Source organism: Ailuropoda melanoleuca, chromosome 7, assembly GCF_002007445.2.
Source record: "Ailuropoda melanoleuca isolate Jingjing chromosome 7, ASM200744v2, whole genome shotgun sequence".
NCBI classification, from domain to species: Eukaryota; Metazoa; Chordata; class Mammalia; order Carnivora; family Ursidae; genus Ailuropoda; species Ailuropoda melanoleuca.
The window spans coordinates 53,702,773-53,721,681 of NC_048224.1; the positions used below are offsets into that span (position 1 = coordinate 53,702,773).

The window sequence follows — 18,909 nt, forward strand, 5'->3', positions numbered from 1 at the left end:
ACCCGCAGGCCGGCCCCGGCGCGGCCCTCCGCCTGGAGCTGGGGCGGGGTGGGGGCGCGGGGAAGCACGCGGCCGGCCGCGCACTGGGCCTGGGCCGCCCGGGAGGATGCTCTGGCCTGCCCTGGGCACACTTCCCACGTGGGGTGGCCACCCCGTCGCGGCAGAGCGCTGTGAAACCTGGCCCGGCGGCCAGCGTGTCGGAGGGGCTTTATAATGGCTCTTAGCAAACCTCCCAGCCTTGGCCGTAAAGGCTTTCTCGGCAGGGGGGCTGCAAAACCCGGGATGGTTACCGGAAATGAACCGCGCGATCAGGCCCCTTCACGCCCACTTAGCTTTGTAGGTTCTGCAGTCTTCACCGGACAAAAGGGCACCTCTTCCATAGCACACCCCTTTTCCTCCTCTGCCTTCTGTGGCTCGTAGTTTTCAGACGTCATGCTTGCTCCCTGTAAGTGTGCTCCAGAATCGTGTGGGGCCGCATCTGAGATAAGCCCGCCTGAAATTGGGTTGGAGGGGAGAGAAAGGTCAGGGTAGAATGCTAGGCTTCCTATTCTAAGAAGGTAAAGTCCAGTGTTTACGATGGTCGGGCAGATTCAAGGGCCTTACCTGTCAGGCATGTCTGATGTCTTAATTGTAATCGATACTGAGCAGTATTTTCAACTTTGTGTAAGAAGTGATTCTATCACTGAGATAGGTGCTGTCCTCGTTTTCGTTATGGTCGTGGGTTAGTTTCCGTGGTGGAGTTAACAGCTGGCATCATTCTGTTAACAGGTGTACAATGTGATAAATAACAGTGAGAATTTTTGAGTAAGGCTATTCCTTATCTTTCATAATAGAAACTTTGGTAACTGGTCTCTTTCTTGTAAGGGAACTCTTGAAAAAAGTGCTGCAAACATTTGGAGTAGCCTAGCAGATTGCATGATTTGTGAACAGTCGTTTAATTAAAAAGTAATTTGTCAACTATAGGCATGAACACGTGGAGAGCATGCCTTGTAGTAGGCAGTTTCTTTTTTAAAAACTGTTTTATGGATATGTCGCATCACATACTCTGTTAACATCAGGAAAATTAATTTTATATTCTAACTGGTATTGAGTCCTGTACACCTTTTTCTTGCAGAAAAAGAACAGCAAGAAGCAATTGAACATATTGATGAAGTACAAAATGAAATAGACAGGTAAAGTTTTTTGTAGTTTATTTTGGAGAAGTTTTCTGAGATGCAGCTTATAGTCTTATAATCATTGAAACTATGGTCAAATAAACCTGTATCCACTGGCTAAGTGGAGATGATTATAACTTAGTTGGAAATATTTTGAAAGTTCAGTGTTAATTTCCTGTGAAATACTTGTATGTTGACCAAAAAGTTTTTGAAGAAAGTACATTGACCTTGTAAAGCTTGGATTTGCTTTCAAAGGCTACAAGTTCTCTGAATTGCAGTGCCTGGACTTCTCATAGTTTAGCATTATGGCATCAGTGTTGCCCCCACTTGGGTGATAACTTTGTTACTTTATTAGCAACTTTTTTTNGCAATTTTTTTTTTTTTTTTTTTTTTTTGTAAACTTAATCTGCTTGAGGTTGAAACAGTTGAAGTTAGCCTGGCGATAGAGTTGGTGATGTAAATATACAATGTTACCAAAATGCTCAGTTTGGGCACTTTAAGAACTGTTAATTATTGAGCGTGTCTGTTGGTGAAGCAGGTCAAATTGGGATCTTAGTTTTGACTTGAGTCTCTAACTATAAAAATCTAGGTGTTTTGGTTATTATGAATAAGTAGTTTGTACTCTTCTAAAGCTAACAAGTAAATATTCTGGAGTTTTAGCATTTTTTGTATTTGTCAAATATGATCATTGTCAACATGGTTTTTCATTTGCTTCAGACTTAATGAACAAGCCAGTGAGGAGATTTTGAAAGTAGAACAGAAATATAACAAACTCCGCCAACCATTTTTTCAGAAGAGGTCGGAATTGATCGCCAAAATCCCCAATTTTTGGGTAACAACATTTGTCAACCATCCACAAGGTATGTTGTGGCAGAGCATTACTCCAGGGTATGGGGTCTCTGCGCTTGTTAGAGTGGAGGGACTTGGCTTGAGAACTTTGTACAACGTGTTGGTTACACGAAGAGATTAAAACACTGAAGAGAGGGGAGGCTTGCGTTTTAATATTTTCTCTGTTTTAGAAGAGACTATATTCTAACTTGGGATTCTCTTTAATTACTTGGTAAAAGATAGTGACAGCTCTGCCACTAAGCCATCTGGTTTGCACTTAATGGATTTATGAAATCGAAGATGCTCACTAAATTTGGAAAAATTTTAAAGGCATCACTTGAATTGGTTGTTATTATTTGTCTGTTTAATACACATTTGACCTAATTTGCTCATCTAGTGTCTGCACTGCTTGGGGAGGAGGACGAAGAGGCACTGCATTATTTGACAAGAGTTGAAGTGACAGAATTTGAAGATATTAAATCAGGTTACAGAATAGATTTTGTAAGTATCAGTAACTCCTCTTGTTTGGCACTGTGGAAATGAATTGGAGCTTTGATTAGAAGACCTGTTTGTATTGATTTCCAGTTCTCCAATCTTATTTATTACAGTATTTTGATGAAAACCCTTACTTCGAAAATAAAGTTCTCTCCAAAGAATTTCATCTGAATGAGAGTGGTGATCCATCTTCAAAGTCTACCGAAATCAAATGGAAATCTGGAAAGGTATTTGAGGAAATGTTGGGTGAAGGTATCATTTTGTGTTTTTTGGCTTAGTTGAACCATTTACCAATACTTGCTGCTGTGGTAATGTTTTCGGTGCAAATCCTTAAATGTAAAAAAACAACAGAAAGTCCTCTAGCGTGTTAAAGCAGAACACAGTGGTTTAGAGCTGTTGCTACATATTCTAGTGCAAGTCTTTAAAGAGACAGGCTGCATTTTTTGATTTTCATATTGGTGACTGAGCTTTTTCAAATGGCTTGCTACCTCCCAAACTGCATTTATGTCTGCATTTAAGTGGTGAACTCATTAAAACAATTTTTTAAAAGATTTTATTTGTTTCAGAGAGGGGGACAGGGAGAGCAAGCATGAGTAGGGGGAGGGGGAAAGGGAGAAGCATACTCCATGCTGGGCAGGAAGCCTGATGTGGGGCTCAATCTCAGGATACTGAGCCACCCAGGTGCCCCCATGTTGAATTATTTAAAGATTTTATTTATTTATTTGGTAAAGATAGAGACAGCCAGCGAGAGAGGGAACACAAGCAGGGAGAGTGGGAGAGGAAGAAGCAGGCTCATAGCGGAGGAGCCTGACGTGGGGCTCGATCCCAGAACGCCGGGGTCACGCCCTGAGCCGAAGGCAGACGCTCAACCNCGGGATCACGCCCTGAGCTGAAGGCAGACGCTTAACTGCTGTGCCACCCAGGCGCCCCCCCCCATGTTGAATTATTATACTGTGTTACGGTAGCGGTTGTCAAAGTGGAACTGATTTTGTAAAAAAGCCAAATTTACATGGTACCTTTTTAGGAAAAGCTTGTTGTACAAATTTGACAAGCCTTTGCAGACCTAGAATTCTAGGATTTCTTTTATTTATCTGCTGTATGTTTTATAATTTGTTTTAGATAACAAGTATAGGAAACACACAAGTTGTGTGTGTCCCCCTGTTCGTCGTTGTCTCCCGTTCCCCTCTCCCTCCGCTTTTGGGTTAAAAATCTTAAATTATAGGGCATTCAGGTGTTACGGAGAACCTGTGTCAAAAGTTCTTCTGTCTTCATTTAGGATTTGACGAAACGTTCAAGTCAAACACAGAATAAAGCCAGCAGGAAGAGACAGCATGAGGAACCAGAGAGCTTCTTCACCTGGTTTACTGACCATTCTGACGCAGGTGCAGATGAGTTAGGAGAGGTCATCAAAGATGATATTTGGCCAAATCCGTTACAGTACTACTTGGTGAGTTGAGAATGTACTTTTGTTCAAGGTTGTATTTATTTCCTTTGTTTGAAAATTAGTTCCTCAGGTAACTCTTGGTTTCTTTAAGGTTCCTGATATGGATGATGAAGAAGGGGAAGGAGAAGAAGATGATGATGATGATGAAGAAGAAGAAGGATTGGAAGATATTGACGAAGAAGGAGATGAGGATGAAGGTGAAGAAGATGAAGATGATGATGAGGGGGAGGAAGGAGAGGTAAAGACAATTTGGTTAAGTCCAGAAAAGATCATCTCAAAGAATTTACCTTGTTATTTTGTGGGTCTATAATAAAACTGGCCAACTGATTGTGGGAGGATTTGTAGATGAGATAAACTGTTTTGTTGTCTGGGGTGGAAGAAGATTTTAGTAAGGTTCTTGTATCTGTGACTTAACTGTAACTAGTTCTGCCTTTGTGGTTCGTACTCCATCCTGTCCTTCCCTGGCCAGTACTTAATGAAGGTGATAGGGTTAGTGCAGCTGGTCAGATTCTGAGAAATCTGAATAACAGATTTGCATGTTTTGGACGAACATTAGAATTCTTATAGTGAGATTGTGATTGGCTTTTGGTTTGCATCATGTGGTATGAAAGAGGTCAGTGATTTTGATGAGTGCTGAAAAGTTAACTAATTTATCTGAAACAACATCACTGTATCTTTCAGTTGAGATTTGATACAGACTGATTTGTAGGTTCGTAAAGTACAAGTCTCCATAACGTGGCAGTATGTTCTATGGAAGTCCGTAAGTGTTTGTATGAATGTTGAGGAATGACTTTAGAATTAACCCTGAAAATTGAATGCCCGCTTTTTTTCTTACAGGAGGATGAAGGAGAAGATGACTAATGGAACACTGATGGATTCCAACCTTCCTTTTTTAATTTTCTTCAGTCCCTGGGAGCAAGTTGCAGTCTTTTTTTTTTTTTTTTTCCTCCTCTTGTGCTCATTTGCCCTGTTTTTTGAAGTCTCTTTTCTCTCCCTTTATACATGGTTCTCAACTATTTTGGGGGGAAATACCTTGAGCAGAATACAGTGGGAAAAGAATCTCTACCCTTTTCTGTTCCAAATTCATTTTTATCCCTTCCTGTCTCAACAAAAACTTTATGGAATCAACACCACCGTGCTCTGTGGGAAAAAAGAAAAACCTTCTGCTCCCTTAGCTCTGCTGGAAGCTGGAGGGTGCTAGGCCCCTGTGTAGTAGTGCATAGAATTCTAGCTTTTTTCCTCCTTTCTCTGTATATTGGGCTCAGAGATTACACTGTGTCTCTATGTGAATATGGACAGTTAGCATTTACCAACATGTACCTGTCTACTTTCTCTTGTTTAAAAAAAAGAAAAAAAAACTTAAAAAAATGGGGTTATAGAAGGTCAGCAAAGGGTGGGTTTGAGATGTTTGGGTGGGTTAAGTGGGCATTTTGACAACATGGCTTCTCCTTTGGCATGTTTAATTGTGATGTTTAACGGACATCCTTGCAGTTTAAGATGACACTTTTAAAACAAAACTCTCTCCTAATGATGACTTGAGCCCTGCCACTCGATGGGAGAATCAGCAGAACCTGTAGGATCTTATTTGGAATTGACATTCTCTATTGTAATTTTGTTCCTGTTTATTTTTAAATTTTCTTTTTGTTTCACTGGAAAGGAAAGATGCTCAGTTTTAAACGTTAAAAGTGTACAAGTTGCTTTGTTACAATAAAACTAAATGTGTACACAAAGGATCTGATGCTTTTCTCTCAGAACAGGTGTATTTAATACGATTTTCCAAGTTTGACTTGTATAACGTATTGTCAAACTTTGTCACTCTGACTCCGTATTTTTTGATACGCACTTTGCAGGGTGACTTCAGGGCTGTGTGGACTGAGAAAGGGATCTGAATCAATGTATTAATGTCTCCAAAGCCAGGAGCCAGCATGGGTACAATTTGCTGTCAGTTTCTGAAATCTTCCACATCAGTCGGGATACCAGATTGCTCAAAACTCGGTTCTGATTATGTTGCGCCCTTGACTTGTGTCTCAAATTGGCATCTTAAAAAATCGGCCTTTATTTACCTGGATATAATAATAGTGCCTGCCACCACCATCAGACAGACCTGGTGCTCTAATGCCAAGTTACACACAGGGCAGTTACTGACATGTCTTCGTTGGTACTATGAAATGTGGCCAGGAAGACAAGACTCTCAGAGTAAGAAGTCCGTATTGGTGGTAAGAAACTCAGGAGTACTTTAATCTTAAAGTACTAGCTATTTAGCATATAGCTCTCAAGCGAGGCCTGTCTGTGTGAATCTGGGTGAGAGGACGGGCCCTGCTCTGCTAAATGCCATTGTGCGTAGGATACCATTTTGGGAAGCTACCTAATGCATAAGCTTTTTAATGCTGTAAATTATAGTAGCTAAAATGAAATGCCACTTAACTTTTTCAGAGATGAATTAATGGACAGCCTGGTCAAATTCAAAGCTTTTTGATGTATAAAACTTTATAAATGGAACTATTCCATCGATAGGCAAAGTGTAATGAAAACCTGTCTAGATGGATAGTATGTAATTTCTGCACAGGTCTTGTTTAGTACTCCATCACTGTATACCGGTCAGGAATCTTGCTCCAATAAAGGAACATAAAGATTTTTTTTTGACTGGGGTCATTCTCCTTGTTTTGTAGAAACATGTTACTTGCTTTTGGATTTAGATAAGTTTTTCTGTGTGATTTGTGTTCATAGTGACTGGGGAAGGGGGGAAACTGCTCTTCAAATTGTCCGGTATAGCAGAGATAACGTCTGTACGAAAGGGGTAGGTATAAAGGTCATGGAAAAGAAACTTCTTCGGAATGTTGTCAGTTCCTGAAGGGATTGAATGTGTTCCTATCAAAATCTCAACATTTTAAAAGGACTGTTGGCTCGCAAAAAAAATCCCTAGTCGCTTGAATTGCTGCTCATTAAGTAGGCCTGTAATTTTTGTTTCTCAAAGTTCTGGCTTACCAAACTGACTGACAGGCTGGTGAGATTGGAGCGCTGTCAGGTTATAGGACACAATCCAATCTTAAAATGTTCCTTTACTTTTGAGAAGGTGATTTAAAAATATAGCCCCTAAAGATGATTTCTTCCCAACTACTGAGATTGCCTTTGAGGTGCCCTGTGCTTGCAGATTCTGGGAAGGGTGCCGGGCTGTGAGGCAGACAGGTGGCCGTGGCAGTGTGCTGGGAAGTGTAAGAGTAAGAGTAGCAGATGCAGTTTGTCCCTGATTGCAAGAGGAGTTCTCAGGCCGGCCCTTAGGTAGGTGTGTATTGGAAAGTGCCAGATGAATGGCTTAAAACTCCTTTGGTACAAGGACATTTCAAAAGAAAAAAGGGTAAATGGTGGCTGTTGTTTCTCTGGGAAGAGGGCATCTTCCAAAGCTGTGCCAAGCTCTGCTCATGAGGGAATGAACTACATGAACTGGGGCACAGAGGATAACGTATAGATAATGTATCCATCTGGAAATGTATCCGTAGGTTTCATTTCAAACCTGAAGGGAAATGTTATTTTAGACCATCACTGCAGTTGAGGTGGTTTCTCCAAAGATGTTCTGATTTCTAGAGGACTTAACTGTTCCCTGACCTCTGTGACTGGCCCTGCAGTTCGACCCAGCTCTGGCTCTAGGATATATGTAGTTTTAAATGTCCACAGAATCCTGCCTGTCTCATTGGGTTGCCATTGGTTTTACATCTGGCCTGTTTCACTCGTGTTAGCTGTCTGGCTGCCAAAAGTCACGGATTTTCGACTTGATGGATTTTGGGGGCCTTTTAAAAGGCTTCAGAGGATTCCTAGTCAATTGTGTTTCTGAACTAATTTGTTTATTTTTGTCATGACTGCTTTGTAACAACTGGTTTCAGCGTTTCACTTGGTCCCGGAAACATAGGTTTAGTTTTTCTGCCTTTTCTGTTAGGTTTTGCTATGAAGTCTTTCTGGCCATTTCAAGAATGGAATTCTGTTGCAAAGGGTGAAGACTTCCAGGGTTTCTGAGGATCAAGACAAGTTCTTTAGGAGATGAATGAACAACCATTCCAGTTGTTTAAAGAGGACATCTTACTCTTTGGAAAAGCACACCACCACCCCGCCCCCCGCAACCCAAGCAGTCACCATTCCCTTTTGAACAGGTGGCTGTGTTCATGAAGACGTACAAGTTTACTTTTAACAGGTCCGAGGCAAAGGACTGCGGTTTTGTGATTAGAATAAGAATAGGGAGTGGAGGGTGTGTGCCAGCTTGATTAGTTGGTGACATATGGGGTACTCCTACTACCCAAGGGAGGCAAATCCAAACATAGATGGATTGATGTTTGCAATACTAGAAGGAAAATGTATAGAAAGTAAAACTTATCTGATGTACCTGCTGGGAAGTTTTACGTTTCTTTTGGGTTAATGTTTATACAGTTAGTTGTTTGCACCATTCACGCTATTCACTGGATGTTGGATGTGAAGTGAACTTCAGTTTTCTTAAGAATTATAATTTCATGAAGTGCCATTGGACAGGATGAAGCTCTTTGGTCAGATTCCTCCCATCAGCCTAGGATTTGCGTTCATTGTGGGTTTGCCCAGCCTGGGGTTCATGGATTCTGTTGGTTCTCACCTCCTTTCCATTATTGGCCAGTGAGGCAATGAAACACATGGCAAACTTGGAAAATCATTTTGAGATCTTTCACATAATTCAGCTTTCTTGGGTGTAGGAGTAGATAAATGATCCCCAAGGCAAGGGGACACCTGCTGAAAAGAGAAGCGAAAAGAGAAGCTTTGCTAGCTTAGCTTGTTTGTGCTTTCCTTCAATCCTATGACCTGCAGTCAGAAATTGGTAGTCTTTTGTGCTTCTAAATTATGCTTAATTAACATTCAACTCGGTGCAACTTGATAACCCATTGAAAAGACCCCTCGGCAACTCTGATATGCCCTCGTGTAAAAGTGATTGTGAAGTGTAGGCATGCCCCCCACTGAACCAAGTTGCCTTTGCTTAAGCTGGTGTCATTTGGTTGATTTTCCATTGCAGGACAACCCAGGATTATCCATGGCTTGTCAGTATCCCCTTCTCCACTCTGTTGTGTGGGAGGTGGTCAGAGCAAAGTGGAACTGATATTTCCTTCAGTAAAAGTACCGGAGGGTGCCTGTTCCAAGTCAGCAAATCAGCCACCTTCAATATTTGACCCCTGCTCCCAGCCCCTTGGACCAGGCTCCTTCCAGTGAAGTCCCGGCACAGTGCCGGTTACCACAGGACCCTAGAATTCCTACACAGGCAAGCCATTGCCAGGTCAGTCAGTGCCCATTGGTTGGCTTTCCTGAAATTGCAGCTCTTTCCTAAGATGTAAATGTGTCTTCTGTTCGGATGGGTTCTTTAGGGCAAGGGAAGAACGGTGGCTCTGGATGACCCAGAAAACTCCACTCTGGTTGAGTGGTGGGGGCCTGAGAGATGTCTGGTCTTATTTTTTTAAGATTTTATTTATTCATTTGAGAGAGGGAGAGCAAAAGCAGGAGGAGAGGGAGAAACAGACCACTGAGCAGGGAGCCCAGCGTGGGGCTCAATCCCAGGACCCTGGGATCATGACCCGAGCCTAAGGCAAATGCTTACCTGAGCCACCCAGGTACCCTGAGATGTTTGGTTTATTCATCTGTCATTTGTAATTTGGCATGATTTGGGTGAGGCTTTACTTTTTTGAGACGCATACGTTCATAGAGTAGTGACTCTAGGCAGGGCCAAGACTTAGTGGGGGCGACAGGTTTGGGATTAGCGCATTTGACACCAAGGATCTAAGACGATGAGAAACTTCGGGGCGGGAACCAGGTGGTGGCGGGGCTCGGAGGAAGGGGCTGAGCCAGCCTAGAGCGGGCCGGCCGCACAAGCCGTGTCTCACGGTCGGCAGGCGGCGCCATCGCCACCCGCCACCCCTCCGGGCAGCTAGAAAACCCCGGCCCGGGAGGAGTCTTTACCTGCCCCTGTGTCCCGGCGCGGGGGTCAGCGTCACACCGAGCGGGAACTGCAGCCTCAGGAAAGGGGCGCTGGGCCCCAAAGCCCGCGGAACGTGGGAGCCGGGGAGGCCGGACTTCGGGTTCAGGAGTGGGGTCCCGGGCGCTGACCTCTCGCGGCCGAGAGGCGGCGCTGATCCCAGGTCCCGCGAGGGCCAGCGGACCTCGGGAGGGGGCGCCCGATCCCGCGGCTCCGGCTCCGCTTCCCGGGAAGTTTCAAGTTTGAAAGTCCGGCGGAGGGGCCGGGGCTTCCGGAACTGCAGTGGTCGAGAGGAGGGGCCGAGCGGCCGGAGCGGCGCCATGGAGGAGGGGGCGCCGCGGCAGGTGAACGGCGCCTGGAGAGGCCGGGCTGCGGGCGCGGGCCGAGGGGGTCGGGGAGTCTCATTCACGCCGCGGGCGCCCCGAGCTCCGGCCGCGTCCCCTAGACCCGACCCCCAGCCCCTCCCGGGTCCCTTCTCAGCCCCGGCCCCGGGCGTCGCTACACCTCACAGGGCAGACCTGAGCACGGGGGTGAGTCGTTCATGTCGCCTGAAAACGTCCCCAAATCACCCCCAAGTGACTCAGAGCCTCTGGTCAGGCCAACGCATGAGCACGTCTGAATCCGCAGTCAGGGCCACCAGGATGGGCCCCAAAGTTTCCTAAAATCGGTTCTTCCCTGTGGGACTGTAAGACCGCTGGGATCTGCCTGGAAAGCAAGGGGGACCGTGGGGGCATATTGGGACCAATCCTGGGGGGAGAGGAATATGTGTGTGGGTGCAGGGAGAAGAGGGCCCGGGAGCGGGCCAGTCTCTGCGCACTTGTGGGGGTCCTTCCCGGATCACAGAGGCATGTGGGGATCGGACACAAGATGGGGGAGCCTGGCCCAGCACCTGGGCGGGAACCTTTGGGTACACAGAGGGTTCTAGTCCAAGTGGCGAGGGCTGCGGTGTTCCTGCCGGCGCTGGCAGTAGGTGCTGGTGGAGACAGCGGCCAAAGCTATGTGTTTGTCAGTGGGGAGGGAGGGGCGGAGGTCTCCCCAGAGCAAATGCGGGGGGTGGGGGCAGCTGTAGAGCAGAAAGACGGAGGTGTGTGTACCTGGCAGGATTCCAGCCCAGAGCAGACAGGACCATGGCCTATGCCCAAGGGCAAAGTGCCCTCCACAAGACTCCTCGCGTGCCCCCACCCAACGTCTTAGGCAGCCTTCAGGACTGCCTCTACCCCCTCCCACCCCCTTCCTCCGGAGGTCCCTCCGCCTGTCCCAGCAGTGGCTTGTACACATTTTCCGATTTCCTGTGAACCTCCGCCCAGCAGCGGCAGCTGGGTGACTCAGGACCCCGGTGGCCGGGCCCCCTGCTCCATGGGATCTTTGTTTGCTCAGGCCTTTGGCTCTAGCCCTTTGGCCTAGGGCCCTCAAAGGATTTCCTGAGTCCCGCCCCTGCCCTCTGACAGCCAGGCCAGCAGGCCAGCGGACTCTGGGGTGGGGGGTGGGGTCCCTGAGGCTGGGGTGGCACCCCTGACACCGGGCTGAGGAGATGGAGAGCCGAGAGGTAAGGTGGAGGCCCCAGAGGAGTCCATGGGGAGTGGGGGGGCATCACGGGTTACCCTGGGCTGAGGTCAGCTTTGGCACTGGTTGGTCTGAAGTGTTGACTTCTGAGAAGGAGCTTTTCCTCTTCCTTGCTCCCACCTGGGGTGAAGAATGAGAAAGCCTCCGCTTCCTCCCTGTAGCTGAGCTGGGCATGGCCCCCGGAGACCTCCTCAGCCCGTTTCTGTGCCTCTGCTTTGCTACCTGAGGGAACATCCTTGGCCCCGACTCAGGCCTCTGGCTGCCCTCTCTCTGTGTGATCTGGGGTGGTTCCCCAGCCTCTTTGCTGGCCCCACGTCTCAGCTAGAATCGCAGCCTTGGAGAGAGCAGCCTGATGGGTTGGCAGGGAGAGGGTGGCATCCCCTTCTCGGTGTTGTGACCTCGGGCAAGTTACTTAACCTCTCTGTGTCTCAGCTTCCCCATCTGTAAAATGGGGGTAATAATTATATCTACCTCATGGGATTGTTGTGAGGATTGACGAATTAACGGATGTGAAGCTCAGAACAGACCATGACACCATGTACTGTTGTCCCTTGAACAGCCCAGGGGCCTGGGGCACTGACTCCCTCCCGGCAGTTGAAACTGCTTGTATAACTTTCGACTCCCCCAGAACTTAACTGCCAGAGCCTTACAGGTGACATGAACAGTCTATTCTGTGTGGCCTCTACTGTATTCTTACAATAAAGGAAGCTAGAAAAAAAAAGGAAACGTTATTAAGAAAATCGTAGGGAAGAGAGAGTACATTTACAGCCCTGTACTGTGTTTATCGAAAACACTCTGCTTACAAGTGGACCCGTGTGCTTCAAACCCGTGTTGTTCAAGAGGTGTTGCCAATTTTTCCCTCTCCCTCGTCCCTAGTGGCAGAGGACAGGAGTGTGGCATGGGACGGTGCGTAGCTTTGGGGTTGGCGTCTGGCCTGGGGATACGAGCTGGAAGGTCAGAGATGCCCCCCAGCCCTGGGTGTCCATCCGGGCTTCCGGGCACACCTCCTTCTCCCTCCGTCTGCGGGGACCCGAGGCCGCCGGTGGCGGGGATGGGGTCGGGTGGGGGGCGTGACTGCTCTGCCATTCCACAGCCTGGGGCCGACGGGCGGCCCCCCGAGGATGAGAAAGAGGTGATCCGCCGGGCCATCCAGAAGGAGCTGAAAATCAAGGAGGGCGTAGAGAACCTGCGGAGGGTAGCCACAGACCGCCGCCAGCTGGGCCACGTGCAGGAGCTTCTGCGCTCGTCCAACCGCCGCCTGGAGCAGCTGCACGGAGAACTGAGGGCGCTGCACGCACGCATCCTGCTGCCGGGCCCGGGGCCCGCCGGTGCGTGAGGGTGGGGGATGGGGAGGGTGCGGGGCCCACCCAGCTTCTCCACCTCGGCCCTGAGCGCGCTCAGTCTCCTCGGGTGCCCCCCTGCCCGGGAGGGAGGAGAGAGCAGGGCTCTAGGGTAGGGGGCTCTCGGCTCTGGGTCAGGGCTTCATGGGCCCCACACTGTGCGCAGAACCTGTGGCCCCGGGCCCCCAGCCGCCCGCAGAGCAGCCCAGGGCTCGGCTCCTGGAGGCCCTCCAGAGGCAGCTGCACGTGGAGCTGAAGGTGAAGCAGGGGGCGGAGAACATGACGCACACGTATGCCCATGGCACGCCCAAGGTGAGGCTCCCTGCAGCGCTCGGGTTGTTGGGGGGGGTGCTGCCCCAGCCCCTATTCTGAGAGGGAATGCAGCTGGGCCAGTGAGCCTTTAAGGGAGACACAGGCTTAACCCTTAGTCTGATGGGGGAGGCACATTCCCCAAATCTCAGCTTGGTGGGGAAGGCACGGCCTGAACCCCTAATCTAGCAGAGGAGGCACAACGTGGTCTGATGGGGAGACCACAGGCCACGTTGCCGGAGGTCTAGCAGGGAAGGCCCACCCCGGCCCCGACTCCCAGCATGATGTGGGGAGCTCGGCCCTGATGTGACGGGGGAAGCTGGACCCCACCGAGCCCTGTCTCCTCTGAGGGAGGAGGCTCTGGCCCAGACCTAGGCTCACAAGGGAGACGCGGCTTCAGCCCGGGTCTGACCAGGGAGGCCCAGGCCTGGCCCTGGTTCGGTGGGGGCCTATGTCCTGACCCCACAGGAGCGGAAGCTGCTGGTGGCTGCCCAGCAGATGCTCCGGGACAGCCAGCTGAAGGTGGCCCTGCTACGAATGAAGATCAGCAGCTTGGAAGCCAGCGGGTCCCCGGAACCAGGTGAGGCTGGGAGAAGCAGTGTGGGCTGGGCAGAGCGGGGCGTGGGCCTGAGGGCTGACCGCCTGCTCCCAGGTCCCGAGCTGCTGGCGGAGGAGCTGAGACATCGGCTCCGCATCGAGGCTGCTGTGGCCGAGGGTGCCAAGAACGTGGTGAAGCTGCTGGGTGACCGGCGAACGCAAGACCGGAAGGCGCTGGCCGAGGTCAGACCAGGGTGCCCTCCTGTGGCGCTCCTCTCCGAGTGTCTGCTTGTCCCCACGCCACCCTCTGCACCGCGGCCGGGCGGTGCGGGGCGGCAGTGAGGAAACGGGAGGAACGCTCTGTCAGGACCTCGTTGCCCTGGCGCTGGCCCCCCGTGCTCCAGGGGCCCGTCCCCCCTGCCTGTTTCTGCTCTGCAGGCCCAGGCCCAGCTCCAGGAGTCCTCCCAGAAACTGGACCTCCTGCGGCTGGCCCTGGGGCAGCTGCTGGAGGGACTGCCTTCTGCTCACCCTCTGCGTGGCAGAGTGGCCCGGGAGCTGCGGACCGCCGTGTCGGGGAACCCCCAGCCTTCCGGGGTGCTTGTGAAGCCCACCGCCCTGACAGGTAGCCAGGAGTCCCTCCCACATCAGGGCTCCCCTTTTCTTCCCACGAGCACCCTGAAACACAGAGGGGGAGAACTTTGGAGAAGAGTTTCAGTCCTGGTCCCACCACCCGCTAGCTACGTGAGCTTGGGCAACAGACTTCCGCTCTCTGGACGCTTAGTTTATCCTTCTGTCAATGGCGATGATAACAGCACCTACTTCGTGGGGTTGCTGTGAAATTCAGTGAGTTGTCACGTGTGAAGTGCTAGGCACAGGGTGGGCATAGTCCAGACATGATCGGTGAAGCTGTTACTTAAATGAGTAACCGTGACAATGTTTAAAGCGCCCGTGTTAGGGGAGCTCACAGTCCTGGAGGCCATGGTACCCAGTCCTGGGCAGTTTGGACTACCAGAAAGTTCTTTCTTATCCCTGAGCTGGATTTGTCTGAATTGTAGCTGAATTATAATCAACCAGTAATCTAAGCATGTGACCTTTGGAAACCCTGAACTTCCTACCCGGGACACAGGGCCAGCCAGAGAGCCTAGCACCTTCCTTCCCCTCTCAGAGCTGGTTCAGGGTTAGACAGGCCACATCCCGTTGTGAGCAGAGCCGAGAAGGGGAAGGACAGGGGCTGCATGGGCTCCCTCACCTGGCATTGGGGAATCATGGAATGCTTCCTGGAGGAGGTGTTGTCTACACTTAGCCTTGAAGGGCTTCTGGGAGTTGGCCAAGTAGACAAGTTGGGGAAGGCAGGGTGGGGGCATGGCTTGTTCAAAGGCCTGGAATTCGGCTGGCTACTTGGGGCCACCTTATATCCTGTCTCCTGGCTAAAGACCCCAACTAATGTGGGCAAGGTCTGGGTTCAGCCATCTTCAGTAGAAGGTAGCTTTCCAGGGGCCCCGGGGGACCTGGCTGTGGCAGTGGGAGAATGGCGCTTGACGGTGTTTCCCGCACGCTGCCCGCAGGGACGCTGGAGGTCCGCCTCCTGGGCTGTGAGCAGCTGCTCACAGCAGTGCCTGGACGGTCCCCGGCGGCTGCGCTGGCCGGGAGCCCCTCCCAGGGCTGGCTCCGGGGCAGGGCCAAGCCGCAGCGTGGCGGAGGAGATCTGGCCAGTGAGTAGGGACCACAGGGAGCTGGGAACAGCAGAGGACCCCCACCCCTCGCCTGCCCTGAGCTCCCGGTCTCGCCCCGCAGCCGAGGTGCTGGCTGTGCTGAAGGTGGACAATCGTGTCGTGGGCCAGACTGGCTGGGGGCCGGTGGCCAAGCAGTCCTGGGACCAGACCTTTATTGTCCCCCTGGAGCGGGTGAGCCCTGGGACGGGCAGGCGTGACCTCAGGCCGCGGGGTGGAAGGCCAGCCACGGGGGGGAAACGTGTCGTGCCCCCCTCCTCAACCTGGCCTCCCCGACTTAGGCCCGGGAGCTGGAGATCGGGGTGCGCTGGCGGGACTGGCGGCAGCTGTGCGGCGTGGCCTTCCTGCGGCTGGAGGACTTCCTGGACAATGCCTGTCACCAGCTCTCCCTCAGTCTGGTGCCCCAGGGGCTGCTCTTTGCCCAGGTGCCCCCTACTCGCCCTCTGACCTGACGGGCCCCGCTCCATCCGAGCTAGAAGGGCCTTCAAGACTAGGTGACCTTACCACACATAGGAGTGGAAATTGGGGCCCGAGGGAGGAAGTCTCCAGGGACTAAGGATTCCCAGCGCCTGTCTTGAGGACTGCGTGGGAGTCTAGAGGCCCACATCTTGGTCCTGACTGTCTAGCCTCATGTGCAACAGTGGACAAGTGCCTCTCTTCTCTGGGCCTCAGTTTCCCCACTGGTACCAACGCAGACCTTGAATCCCCCTCTCTGGGCCCCTCTGGTCTTGCATCATTGACACAGGGAGCTCAGGCTGGGATCCCGGAGACCAGGGAAGTACCCTGGTGGCAGGTGGGGTGGGAGAGGACTAGTCTCCAGCCCCGCCCTCTGCCCCTGCAGGTGACCTTCTGTGACCCTGTCATTGAGAGGAGGCCCCGGCTGCGGAGGCAGAAACGCATTTTCTCTAAACGCAGAGGTGTGGACGGGGAGAGGGCTGTGCGGTTAGGGGGCAGGGGCCGTTGGGGGCTCTGGGACTGAGCCCCCCTTTACCCCAGGTCAGGACTTCCTGAGGGCTTCACAGATGAACCTCAGCATGGCGGCCTGGGGACGCTTGGTCATGAGCCTGCTGCCCCCCTGCAGCTCCCCGAACACGATCAGCCCTCCCAAAGCGTGCCCCCAGACCCCGGCCCCACCCCGGGGGGCTGCCGAGCCTGCCTCGCCCAGGTGAGGAGGCGCCCCGCCCCGGCTGCCTGCTTCCCTGCGGTGGCTGCCTCTCTCCACGTGCAACTGGTGTCTGTCTGTTCCCATCACTTACCCTCCAACCCTCCGTCTGTCTGTCTCTGGCATTGCTATGTGTCCGTCCCACGGCTCTTCCATTGGCCTGTGCCCGCCATGTGTCTGCTTTCTCCACGTAGTAATTTCCCACCCAAGAAGAGCCCCTTGGGAGAAGAGACGAGGCCCCCACCCAAGCCCCCACGCCTCTACCTGCCTCGGGAGCCAACCCCCGAGGAGATCCCGGTGAGGGGGTGCTGCTGGCCCCGGGGCTTGCGGGGATAGGGGTGGCAGGACTGGAGGGAAAGAGGGCAGGAAGCCTGGCTCTGCTCTGAGCCCCTCTGCCCTCGCAGCGCACCAAACGCCCCCACATGGAGCCCAGGACACGAGTCGGGCCGTCTCCTCCGGCCTCAGCCACCAGGTACCCCCGTCAGGCTCCCTTTTATGCTTGAGACACTGACCTGCTCACGCGGGTGTTTGCGTGTCCATTCAGACGTCATCTGATCCTCCTTGCTGTCAGGTTCTTACTAAACCCACATTACTGAGCTCCAGCTGCATTCCAGGCTCTAGGAAACTGCTGTCCCAGGAACCCCCAACCCCTCACCCCCCACCCCCAGGCTTTCCAGCCTCGTTGGTGGGGACACCCCAGGACTGGATCTGGAGGGTTTGGAGCGGCTCTTCATGGAGGCCCAGCTCTTGTCCCAGGGGGCTTCCTGTGCCCTCTCTCTTGCAGGAAACCCCCCCGGCTTCAGGACTTCCGCTGCTTGGCCGTGCTGGGCCGGGGACACTTTGGGAAGGTAGTGGGCCGAGGAGGGTACTGTGGGAGGGGGTGAGCAGGCCCCGGCACCTGAGCTGGGAGGAGGCTGTGATTCCTGGGGCCATGGGTGAGGGAGGCAAAGGCTGCCCTGTGCTGTCTGTCTGGAGCCCGAGCTCTCTCTGGTCCCCAGGTCCTCCTGGTCCAGTTCAAGGGGACAGGGAAGTACTATGCCATCAAGGCACTCAAGAAGCAGGAGGTGCTGAGCCGAGACGAGATGGAGAGGTGTGCACTCAGGCCCGTGGGCACCCAGCCCTGGAGGGGACCCCGGGTGGCTGGCCTGGGCCGGGGGCACGGGAAAGGCAGCTGAGTGCTCCTGGGGCTGTGAAGAGGTGACCCTCTGGGGCCACCCAGTCCTGGGTTCTCTCTCTAGCACCTGCAGTGGTTAGCTGGGTGCCCTTGGGCAGCTCCCTTCTTCTCTCTGCCTGATACGTAGAAGCCTTCATTCTACCACCTGGCACTTTGACTGAAGACCCAGAGGGCCGAGGCTGTTGTGTGGGTGGTGGGGCACAGCCAGCAGGGGTCTTCCTTCCCTCCACATGCCCCCTCCCTCCATTGCAGCCTGTATTGCGAGAAACGCATCCTGGAGGCGGTGGGCCGCACGGGGCACCCCTTCCTGCTCTCCCTCCTTGCCTGCTTCCAGACCTCCAGCCACGCCTGCTTCGTGACCGAGTTTGCACCCGGTGGTGACCTCATGATGCAGATCCACGAGGACGTCTTCCCTGAGCCCCAGGCCCGGTGGGTGCCCACCCTTCTTGTCTGCCTCTTTGAGCAAGCCTTCCGCGGTCCCCTCTGCCCGCTCCCTTCACCCTGCTTCCCCCAGGGTGCCCAGCAGCAGAACAGTGTGGAGTCAGGGAAGCCTTGGTTCAAATCCTGGTTGTCAGCTCTCATCAGCTCTCACAGCACTGCGACCTTGGGCCTCAGTTTACGGAGCTGTGGAATGGGGTGAATGAAAACTATTTCCCAGGCTTGTTGGGTAGATGAACCCAGTGTTTATAAACTGTGGAGCACGGGAACCCGTGACTAATCAGTGACTGGAAACTGGAGTTCTTTTTTTCTTTAAGATTTTATTTATTTGTCAGAGAGAGAGAGCACAAGCAGGGAGAGCAGAGGCAGAGGGAGAAGCAGGCTCCCTGCTGAGCAGGGAGCCCAATGCGGGACTCGATCCCAGGACCCTGGGATCACAACCTGAGCCGAAAGCTGACGCTTCACTGACTGAGCCACCCAGGCGCCCCTGGAGCTATTTCTTGCCCAGCAGAGTGCAGGCTCTGGAGTCTGGGTCTGCCACTAGCTGTGTGACCCCAGGGGCATCCCTGACCTGGAGTCTCAGGTCCTCCTCTGAGAAACAGATGTGATGGGGATCGGCTGCGAGTGGCGGGGAGGCTGTGGGAGAGTAAGGCATGAGGACACATGGCATCATTCCTGGCACAATCTCGGAGCCCAAGAAGGGTAGGCTGTCAGCGGGCAGCAGCCTCGGGGGCCGGTGTCTGGAGAAGCACCCGATCTCC

The 18,909-nt window shown here is 52.4% G+C and overlaps 2 protein-coding genes across 2 annotated transcripts in view; both read left to right on the forward strand.

Moving 5' to 3' along the window:
- Window positions 1–1,083: 1,083 nt before the first annotated feature.
- SET (SET nuclear proto-oncogene) lies at window positions 1,084–6,556 on the forward strand (the record flags this gene model as incomplete). Its single annotated transcript, XM_011219729.3, has 7 exons — window positions 1,084–1,172; window positions 1,872–2,014; window positions 2,380–2,483; window positions 2,591–2,704; window positions 3,754–3,924; window positions 4,013–4,159; window positions 4,759–6,556. Coding segments are annotated over 7 exons (792 nt in total), but the record flags the coding sequence as incomplete, so codon positions are not given.
- Window positions 6,557–9,835: 3,279 nt separating this feature from the next.
- The window catches only part of PKN3 (protein kinase N3), a 10,592-nt gene continuing 1,518 nt past the window's right edge, over window positions 9,836–18,909 (forward strand). Inside the window, exons 1-16 of the mRNA XM_034663736.1 lie at window positions 9,836–10,239; window positions 12,552–12,786; window positions 12,965–13,110; window positions 13,576–13,687; window positions 13,760–13,887; window positions 14,083–14,266; window positions 15,210–15,356; window positions 15,439–15,548; window positions 15,656–15,799; window positions 16,216–16,291; window positions 16,371–16,539; window positions 16,731–16,833; window positions 16,941–17,008; window positions 17,321–17,384; window positions 17,535–17,626; window positions 17,963–18,139. Coding sequence (XP_034519627.1) covers window positions 10,216–10,239; window positions 12,552–12,786; window positions 12,965–13,110; window positions 13,576–13,687; window positions 13,760–13,887; window positions 14,083–14,266; window positions 15,210–15,356; window positions 15,439–15,548; window positions 15,656–15,799; window positions 16,216–16,291; window positions 16,371–16,539; window positions 16,731–16,833; window positions 16,941–17,008; window positions 17,321–17,384; window positions 17,535–17,626; window positions 17,963–18,139 — 1,979 coding nt within the window. The 5' untranslated portion in view covers window positions 9,836–10,215. The remainder of the gene's footprint in view (window positions 10,240–12,551; window positions 12,787–12,964; window positions 13,111–13,575; window positions 13,688–13,759; window positions 13,888–14,082; window positions 14,267–15,209; window positions 15,357–15,438; window positions 15,549–15,655; window positions 15,800–16,215; window positions 16,292–16,370; window positions 16,540–16,730; window positions 16,834–16,940; window positions 17,009–17,320; window positions 17,385–17,534; window positions 17,627–17,962; window positions 18,140–18,909) is intronic.